The sequence below is a fragment of the Salvelinus sp. IW2-2015 genome, unplaced genomic scaffold (genome assembly GCF_002910315.2).
Source record: "Salvelinus sp. IW2-2015 unplaced genomic scaffold, ASM291031v2 Un_scaffold1523, whole genome shotgun sequence".
NCBI lineage: Eukaryota > Metazoa > Chordata > Actinopteri > Salmoniformes > Salmonidae > Salvelinus > Salvelinus sp. IW2-2015.
Window position 1 is genome coordinate 91,769 of NW_019942962.1, and position 10,470 is coordinate 102,238.

A 10,470-nucleotide genomic window follows, 5' to 3' on the forward strand; every position below is an offset into this window, starting at 1 on the left:
TAAGAGGATGGCCCCGGTGTTTTTAGAGCGATTGGCCCAGGTGTTTATTTAAAAGCGACTGGCCCCGGTGGTTTATTTAAGAGCGACTGCCCCGGTGTTATTTAGAGGCGATTGGCCCAGGTGTTATTTAAAAGCGACTGGCCGGTGTTATTTAGAAGCGCTGGCCCCGGTGTTATTTAAGAGGCGATTGGCCAGGTGCTTATTTAAAGACGACTGGCCCAGGTGTTATTTAAGAGCGACTGGCCCGTGTTATTTGAAGAGCGATTGGCCCAGGTGTTATTTAAAAGCGACTGGCCCGTGTTTATTTAAAGCGCCTGGCCCCGGTGTTATTTAAAAGCGACTGGCCCGGTGTTTCTTTAAAAGTGACTGGCCCCGGTGTTATTAAGAGCGATTGCCCAGGTTTATTTAAAAGCGACTGGCCCAGGTGTTATTTAAGAGCGACTGGCCCAGGTGTTATTTAAGAGCGACTGGCCCGGTGTTATTTAAGAGCGACTGGCCGGTGTTATTTTAAGAGCGATTGGCCCAGGTGTTATTTAAAAGCGACTGGCCCAGGTGTTATTTAAGAGCGCCTGGCCCGGGTGTTATTAAAGCGATTGGCCCGGGTGTTATTTAAAAGCGACTGGCCCCGGTGTTATTTAAGCGCGACTGGCCCGGGTGTTATTTAGAAGCGACTGGCCGGTGTTACTTTAAGAGCGATTGGCCCGGTGTTATTTAAAAGCGACGTCCCAGGTGTTATTTAAAAGCTTCTGGCCCAGGTGTTATTTAAAAGCGACTGGCCCCGGTGATATTTAAAAGCGACTGGCCCAGGTGATTTTAAAAGCGACTGGCCCCGGTGTTATTTAAAAGCGACTGGCCCCGGTGATATTTAAAGCGACTGGCCCCGGTGCTTTTTAAAAGGTGACTGGCCCAGGTGTTATTTAAGAAGCGACTGGCCCAGGTGTTATTTAAAGCGACTGGCCAGTGTTATTTAAAAGCGACTGGCCCCGGTGTTATTTAAGAGCGACTGGCCCAGGTGTTATTTAGGACGAGCGCCTGTCCCGGTTGTTATTTAAGAGCGCTGGCCCCGGTGTTATTTAAAAAAGCGACTGCCCGGGTGTTATTTAAAAGTGCCTGTCCCAGGTGCTATTTAAAAGGCGACTGGCCGCCGGTTGTTATTTAAAAGCGACTGCCCAGGTGTTATTTAAAAGCGACTGGCCCAGGTGTTATTTAAAAAGCGACTGGCCCAGGTGTTTATTAAAAGCGACTGTCCCAGGTGTTATTTAAAAGCGACTGTCCCAGGTGTTTTTAAAAGCGACTGTCCCAGGTGCTATTTAAAAGCGACTGGCCCAGGTGCTATTTAAAAGCGACTGGCCCAGGTGTTATTTAAAAGCGACTGGCCCAGGTGTTATTTAAAAGCGACTGGGCCCGGTGTTATGTTAAAAGCGACTGGCCCGGGGTGTTTATTTAAAAGCGACTGGCCCGGGTGTTATTTAAAGCGACTGGCCCCGGTGTTATTTAAAAGCGACTGGCCAGGTGTTATTTAAAAGCGACTGGCCCAGTGTTATTTAAAAGGACTGGCCAGGTGTATTTAAAAGCGACTGGCCCAGGTGTTATTTAAAAGGCGACGTGGCCCGGGTGTTATTTAAAAAGCGACTGGCCCGGGTGTTATTTAAAAGCGACTGGCCCAGGTGTTATTTAAAAGCGCTGCCCGGTGTTATTTAAAAGCGACTGGCCAGGTGGTTATTTAAAAGCGACTGGCCCAGGTGTTATTTAAAAGCGACTGCCAGGTGTTATTTAAAACGCGACTGTCCCAGGTGTTAATTTAAAAAGCGACTGTCCCAGGTGATATTTAAAAGCGCATGTCCCCAGGTGTTATTTAAAAGCGACTGGCCAGGTGTTATTTAAAAGCGACTGGCCCAGGTTGTTATTTAAAAGCGACTGGCCCGGTGGCTCCCAGTTGTCTTGAGAGATGTGGAGATCTAACGCCGTAGGTTATTGAAACGCTCGTCTGTGTAGTTTGTTACTGCTGCGTTATAACAACTTCAATTAATCCAACAGCCCCGATCTCCCTTTTTATCTTCCAAAACACCCAAGTCCCATCCACCACTTGGCCAATGCCTACCCTAACACGACTGGATGGATAATGAGATGACTCAAATGGCACCCTATAGGGTCAATAGGGCTCTGGTCAAAAGTAGAGCACTACGTAGGGAATAGAGTGGCATTTGGGACGCAAGCAATGAGTTGAGTTTTGAAGCAAAATAATTTGGAACAAAGAGGCGATGAGAGACAAGCGATGCATGTACCGAGGATTCTTTACAGGGTGCTAGAGTAGGACAGAGGAGACACAATCCCACCCATTCATTACCATTTACAGAATGCTAGTATTCTGAAAGTATTCCACTCAATTCCCCCCCCCCCCAAGGTTGTTACAAGCCTGAAGACAATACCACACAAGGTCAAGTGCAATTATTTGTTTAGAAATGTTTACAAAATGTTAAAAGCTGAAATGTCTTGACTCAAGTATTCAACCTCTTTGTTATGGCAAGTCTGAATAGGTTCATGGACTGTGTGCCATAAGTGTTTAAATGTGATTTTTTAAAATGACTTCAGCATCTCTGTAAGGTCCCTCAGTCGAGCAGTGATCTTCAAAACACAGATCCAACCACAAAGACCAGGGAGGTTCCCCCCTCGACAAAGACCAGGGAGGTTCCCTCCCCGACAGAGACCAGGGAGGTTTCCCCCACGACGCCTCGACAAAGCCAGGGAGGTTTCCCCCCCCACGACGCCTCGACAAAGACCAGGGAGGTTTCCCCCCACGACGCCTTGAAAAGACCAGGGAGGTTTCCCCCCCAGACGCCTCGACAAAGACCAGGGAGGTTTCCCCCCCCACGACCCTCGACAAAGACCAGGGAGGTCCCCCCCACGAGGCCTCGACAAAGACCAGGGAGGTTTCCCCCCCACGACGCTCGACAAAGACCAGGGAGGTTTCCCCCCCCCACGACGCCTCGACAAAGCACAGGGAGGTTCCCCCCCACGACGCCTCGACAAAGACCAGGGAGGTTGCCCCCCCCACGACGCCTCGACAAAGACCAGGGGAGGTTGCCCCCCCCACGACGCCTCGACAAAGACCAGGGAGGTTTCCCCCCCACGACGCCTCGACAAAGACCAGGGAGGTTTCCCCCCCACGACGCCTCGACAAAGACCAGGGAGGTTTCCCCCCCCCCCACGCCGCCTCGACAAAGACCAGGGAGGTTGCCCCCCCCACGACGCCTCGACAAAGACCAGGGAGGTTTCCCCCCCCCACGACGCCTCGACAAAGACCAGGGAGGTTTCCCCCCCCCCGACGCCTCGACAAAGACCAGGGAGGTTCCCCCCCCACGACGCCTCGACAAAGACCAGGGAGGTTTCCCCCCCCCACGACGCCTCGACAAAGACCAGGGAGGTTTTCCCCCCCCACGACGCCTCGACAAAGACCAGGGAGGTTTCCCCCCCCCACGACGCCTCGACAAAGACCAGGGAGGTTCCCCCCCCCCGACGCCTCGACAAAGACCAGGGAGGTTTCCCCTCGACAAGACCAGGGAGGTTTCCCCCCCCCGACGCCTCGACAAAAGACCAGGGAGGTTCCCCCCCCCGACGCCTCGACAAAGACCGGGGAGGTTTCCCCTCGACAAAGCACGGGGAGGTTTCCCCCCCTCGACAAAGGACCAGGGAGGTTCCCCCCCCCCCGACGCCTCGACAAAGACCAGGGAGGTTCCCCCCCTCGACAAAGACCAGGGAGGTTTCCCCCCCCCCCGACGCCTCGACAAAGACCAGGGAGGGTTTCCCCCCCCGACGCCTCAGACAAGACCAGGGAGGTTTCCCCCCGACGCCTCGACAAAGGCCAGGGAGGTTTCCCCCAACGCCCAAAGGTTTTCCCCCCCAACGCCTCGACAAAGACCTTTCCACCAGATACTAGGACACAAATCTACCTTTCAGCAGGACAACCTAAAACGCAAGGCCAATTATACACTGTTGCTTACCAAGACGACATTGAATATCCTGAGTGGCCTAATCAGTGGACTTCAAATCAAGCTTGAAAATCTAAATGGCAAGATTTGAAAATGGCTGTCTAGCAATGTTCAACAACCAACTTGACACGGCTTGAAGAATTTAAAAACAGAATGTGCAAATATTGTACAAGCCAGGTGTGTAACGCTTTTTGAAACACGAACATCTATTAACTTACGGGTTGAATAATTAAAATAATGTTTTATTTTCCATTACTTTATGTAGATCGTTGAAAAAAACAATAATTACAATTCAATGTAATTTTATCCCACTTTGAAACAAAATGTTGGAAAAGTCAGTGTGTGAATCCTTCCTGAAGACACTGTACATACTAGTGCCCTACATTAGAGCAGAGCACTACGGGCCCCGGTCAACAGTAGTGCCTACAGAGCTACTACGGGCCCCGGTCAACAGTAGTACACTATATAGGGGGTATGGTGCAATGTCAATTGGGACACACACAGACCTCATTACACTAAACACTGCAGGTGAGGTGGAACTAACACAGGTGATCGTGACAACCAGAAATGGCTGGTCTTGCTGTTGACTTGGGGGGGGCATTTCCTAGAACTTTCTCTTGAATGTAAACATTGGCTGTTTGACATGCACACACACCAGGAGTTTCCATTAGTCGGTAATAGGCGGCCCGATAAAAAGAAAAGCTGATATAAAAAGTGCCCCAAAAACATTACCATCACAAAATAACATGTTAGCCTAGTCGTTACAGGAAATAGCAGTCGATTAAAAATAAAAATAAAAAYGTATTTCAAACAGTCATGCTTATCGGTCTATAGCCTTGTTAATGTTATGTTTTAAAATGTTCATTTGCATAATTTTGAAGATTTATGATACAGATTGAGAGAGGAAAAATACTACTCTAGTAGAGCTGCTGCTACAGCTCCTCAATGTAACGTGCACCAAACAGAGGAGTTTCAGGCTATTTCTTCGAACGGTGTCGAGAACGACAGAGTAGGAACTACASAAGTCAAGAAAAGTGTCCGTCGAGTGATCAGTTGAGGAAGAGAGATAATAGACCAATGGTGACTAGCTCACAGATGACTTCCTGTCGCTAAAGTCTGCTTATCAACTCTGAGGTCACCTTCTCAGAACAGAGCGTAGACGGGGGAAATGATCGAGTTCCTGCTCATCACCAGATACCACTCTGCTGTGTGTGTGCTCCTTCATCAGTAGATCGCAACCAGTGGTATATAATGACTAGTGTTGAAAACAGCACGATTAACAGCACACGTTAAATGTCAAGGCAAATCAACAAAGAGACCCTATATTGGCTTGGCAAAGGATAGAGAAAACGTTTAAGGTTAGGTAACTCACACCTATAGACTAGAAAATATTCTCTGTTTGAGGCGTCGAGGGAATCTCATGCTTTCATTGAACAGCTGCTGCTGACTAATGGCAGGAGGAAACAGAGTAGTGGGGGTTTGGAGAGGGAGGGAGAACAAAGGGGGGGGATCTGAGAATTATTCATTGAGTTAGTTCTGGACACAGAGAGTTTAGTCACATCAGCAACGACCCGCTAACAGACACCACCAGCCTGCTAGAGGGACGGCAGGGTTAGAGGGGGACACAGAGAGCAGTCACACCAACAACGACCCACTAATAGACACCACCAGGCCCCGTATGGGACAACCAGGGAGTGGAGAGAGGGCCGTATGGGGGGACAACCAGGAGAGGAGAGAGGGGCCGTATGGGGAACAACCAGGAGAGGAGAGAGGGGCCGTATGGGGGACAACCAGGGAGTGGAGAGAGGGGCCGTATGGGGACAACCAGGGAGAGGAGAGAGGGCCGTATGGGGACAACCAGGAGAGGAGAGAGGGGCCGTATGGGGACAACCAGGGAGAGGAGAGAGGGCCGTTATGGGGACAAGCAGGGAGAGGAGAGGAGGCCGCTATGGGGACAAGCAGGGAGAGGAGAGAGGGGCCGTAATGGGGACAACAGGGAGAGGAGAGAGGGGCCGTATGGGACAACAGGGAGAGGAAGAGAGGGCCGTATGGGGACAACCAGGGAGAGGAAGAGGCCGTTATGGGGAAACCAAAGGGCAGGGAGAGGGAGAGGCCGTAATGGGGACAACCAGGGAGAGGAGAGAGTGCCGTATGGGGACAAGCAGGGAGAGAGGAGGGCCGTATGGGGACAAGACGGAGAGGAGAGGAGGGCCGTTATGGGGACAACCAGGGAGAGGAGAGAGGCCATATGGGGACAAGAGGAGAGGAGAGGGGGCCATATGGGGACAAGCAGGGAGAGGAGAGAGGGGCCATATGGGGACAAGCAGGAGAGGAAAGGGGCAGCCAGATTAGGACCACTGATTGCCAATTAACTAATTAAATCATTATTCAAAATGACAAATGTAACTGAGAACTTAATGATATTTTTAGTTTAAAATGACCAGACTAAATAAAATACAAACGTAAAACACTGGTGTGTTAATGATGCGAGGATTATCTAACTAGTATTTCGCAATGAAGAAAAAAAATGTCAATGAAAACGAGTCGCCTCTCGTTAAACGACAACCAAGACTTTATTCAAGAGTCCRCTACTGTTGACCAATTACCGACAAAAGGGGCGTAGACTTCAGCTTCCCTCGAGAAAACGGTGTGCCCCGAACAGCCGGAAAAAAGTAAAAAGAACTCACCGAAGCAGACAAATGAACACACACCTCACTGTGCACAGCCAGCTGTTTGTTTATAAAATGATAAGTGGTAGAACAGGTAAGGTGGTTAGTCAGTGACTTGTTGCTAAGTGTGAGCAGAACACCTGTATGACTCAGGAAGCAGTCTAAAGGCTAGATGTTGACTCAAACAGATTTGGCCTTGTTAGTATCAGGGAGCTGTTGACTGGTCATTTTTGCAGGACTTGTAAACTTTTCTATGTTACAGTCAACTAAAGACAACAGAGTGGTGGGGCTTTGAGTGTAGGCCCATGTTCAAAAAGGCAATATTGTGGAAAGTTCTAGAAAGAAATACATAATGTAGAACAAACTTGCCTCCCTGATATGTACTGTTTATTTTCTGGGAGAAAGAGCAACATTGCCCTACCAAGCAAAAAAGGCAGTAACTGCTAATTGGGTCAAATTTGTCATTTTTGCTCCATTAAATACATACTTAATCTTGTGGACAAGTATCCTGCCTCTATTGTATTGTGTTTTGGAGAAAATGGGGGTCATGTTAGCAGTAACTGCATCAAGTTACTGTGTAACCAAGGTAAATAAAAAGCTATTTTTCTCAGTTCTACGCTATGAGCAGTGACTGCCTTTTGGCTTGGTAGGGCAGAATAGCTAAATAGCTTTGGGGTGAAAATGGTTTAAACCCCTTTATTGAAGACAAACAGCCAGTGGATGGGAGTATATGTACTGGATGGGTACAGGGCGTGTCACAGACACCGATGCAGTGCTCCCGAACAAGTTATAACACCTTCMTTGAGGATAACACAGTGCCAKCGACGKGMCCCGCTTTGAGGATAACACAGAAATGTGTCTGTTACTTGAAGCACCTTCGGCAGCGATCACAGCCTCCAGTCTTCTTGGGTTTGACGCTACAAGCTTGGCACACCTGTATATGAGGACTTTCTCCCATTATTCTCTGCAGATCCTCTCAAGCTCTGTCAGGTTAGATGGGGAGAATCGCTGCACAGCTATTTTCAGGTCTCTCCAGAGATGTTTGATCAGGTTCAAGTCCAGGATCTGGCTGGGCCACTAGGAGATTCGGAGACCTGTCCCAAAGCCACTCCTGCATTGTCTTGGCTGTGTGCTTGGGGTCGTTATCCTGTTGGAAGGTGAACCGTCACCCCAGCTCGAGGTCCTGAGCAGGTTAAGGATCTCTGTACTTTGCTCCGTTAATCTTTTCCTCGATCCTGACTAGTCTCCCAGTCCCTGCAGCTGAAAAACAGCTCCACAGCATGATGCTCATGTGTTGCTACCATGCTGTTGTCTTAGGTCTCTCTATGTCGTGTTGTCTTGGTGTCTTTTGTCCTATATTTTTTTTATTTAAAATGTATTTGTATTTTTCATCCCCTGTRCCCACAGGTTGCCTTTTGGTTATCATTGTAAATACGAATTTGTTCAACTGACTTGCCTAGTTAAATATAAATATTAAAAACAGTGGCGACCCGTCTTTAAATAAATAATAAAGAAATTCTGCCACCATGCTTCACCGTGGGGATGGTATTAGCCAGGTGATGAGCGGTGCCAGGTTTCCTCCAGACGTGACGCTTGGCATTCAGGCCAAAGAATTTAGTATTGGTTTCATCAGACTAGAGAATCTGGTTTCTCATGGTCTGAGAGTCCTTTAGGTGCCTTTTGTCAAACTCCAAGTGGGCTGTCATGTGCCTTTTACTGAGGAGTGGCTTCCATCAGACCAGACTATCATAAAGGCCAGATTGGTGGAGTGCTGCAGAGATGGTTGTCCTTCTGGAAGGTTCTCCCATCTCCACAGAGGAACTCTGGAGCTCTGTCAGTGACCATTGGGTTCTTGGTCACCTCCCTAACCAAGGCCCTTCTCCCCAGATAGCGCAGTTTGGCCGAGCAGCCAGCTCTAGGAAGTCTTGATGGTTCCAAACTTCTTCCACTTAAGAATGATGAAGGCCACAGTGTTCTTGGGGACCTTCAATTCTGCAGAAATGTTTTGGTACCCTTTCCCAGATCTGTGCCTAGACACAATCCCGTCTTGGAGCTCTACGGACAATTCCTTCGACCTCGTGGCTTGGATTTTTGCTCTGACATGCACTGTCAACTGTGGGACCTTATATAGACAGGTGTGTGCCTTGCCAAATCATGTCCAATCAATTACATTTACCACAGGTGAACTCCAATCAAGTTTTAGAAACATCTCAAGGGTGACCAATGGAATAAGGATGCACCTGAGCTCAATTTCCAGTCTCATAGGAAAGAATCTGAATACTGATGTAAATAAAAGGTTTTTATAATTGTTTGCAAATTTGTTTTCGCTTTGTCATTATGGGGTATTGTGTGTAGATTGGTAAGAAAAACATTTAATTGAATCCATTATATAATAAGGCTGTAATGTAACAAAATGTGGGAAAAGTTAAGAGATCTGAATGCACTATTTGGGTCAAGGCCATCCTATTCCTCTACATATACTATTCTATCCTTCAGATGCACACACACACACACACACACACACTTCTAAATGCCATTCTTTGACTTAAGATCCATGTGGTTGTGTATTGTTAGATATTACTGCACTATAGGAGCTAGGTTACATAAGCATTTCGCTACACCCGCAATAATAGCATGTGCTAAATATGTGTATGCGACCAATACATTTAGATTGTATGTACTTTACGTGCAATAGCCTAACGTTATATAAGAGAGATACACACCTTCTGCTATGAGTTCTTCCACCGTGACTTGATACCGGCCCACGGCYAACACTTTCCCAAAGTAGTTACTGACGACTCCAGAGCTCGATCCGGACCCGGAACCTCCTCCCGGTCCGCCGCTCTCCGACTTCGGCATACGGGAAAACTTCTTCATTCTTTGCTGTCGAGACTGACCTASAAATACAGTCCTTTGGTTCAACTACGGTCGACAGTAGCCAACTTTAATGAAGGATTCCTGACCCCCCCCCCCCCTTTCTACTTATGCCAAATGTTGTTATCTCGCATACTCTTTGAAATGACTTGACTTGCACTTTAACGTCATGACACAGCAAGGCGAAATTATCAGGCGAGGAAATGTTGCTCCTCTTGACCGACTGGTCAGCGGTTTAGCTAGCTATCTGGCTAACAACTCTGCCTCCGAGTTGACAACAAAATGTGCTTGTTAGTTTTGGTCTTTTGACGTTAAAGCGAGATAATGAGACAGTAGATCCACGCTGTTAGCTAGTTACCCGTGTAATATCAGCTAGRTAGCGTGTGGCTATCAGGCACTCGTTGCTGCACCAAAACAGTCTGCAGACAGTAGTAGGCAGACGCTTCAACAACGAGCGCTAGAAGGCATGTTAAAGCACGAAAGAGCATATATCACGATACCGGTGTTGTGAGCACGGTATGCGACTCCGTCTCGCTAGCTGGCTGGCTATAAAATGTCCAACTGCTCCTTTTGTCAAACGATTCGTCGAAGAACCACTTGCCTTCAGCCCGCTACTTCTCTGGGACACTTCTCGCTAGGCTTGATGGTTGGCTAACTGTCTTCACTTGCTTCTATCAAGATAAGCTAGCTACGACCACATGTAACCACCACCGTGCAATCCCACCGAAACTCCGCACGAACCGTTCATTAAATATCGCGTGCAATTCCGGTGGTTCGATTTATTTTATCATGTCTTCGGCCTCGTGTCTTGTTGATACCAGCCAGGCGCAGGCTCGGTAAACTTCGACCTCCTTCTTGACTAACCCAGCTCTGTCCGTCCCCTCCTATTGTTATGATTGGTTTGTTATTGTCCAATCAGACAGTTGACAACCTAACCC

The 10,470-nt window shown here is 48.2% G+C and overlaps 1 protein-coding gene across 1 annotated transcript in view; it reads right to left on the reverse strand.

Annotated features, from left to right (window-relative positions):
- LOC112071099 (BMP-2-inducible protein kinase-like) overlaps positions 1 to 10,443 on the reverse strand; it is a 59,660-nt gene extending 49,217 nt beyond the window's left edge. Inside the window, 1 exon segment of the mRNA XM_070439252.1 lies at positions 9,382 to 10,443. Coding sequence (XP_070295353.1) covers positions 9,382 to 9,535 — 154 coding nt within the window. The 5' untranslated portion in view covers positions 9,536 to 10,443.
- Positions 10,444 to 10,470: the final 27 nt, after the last annotated feature.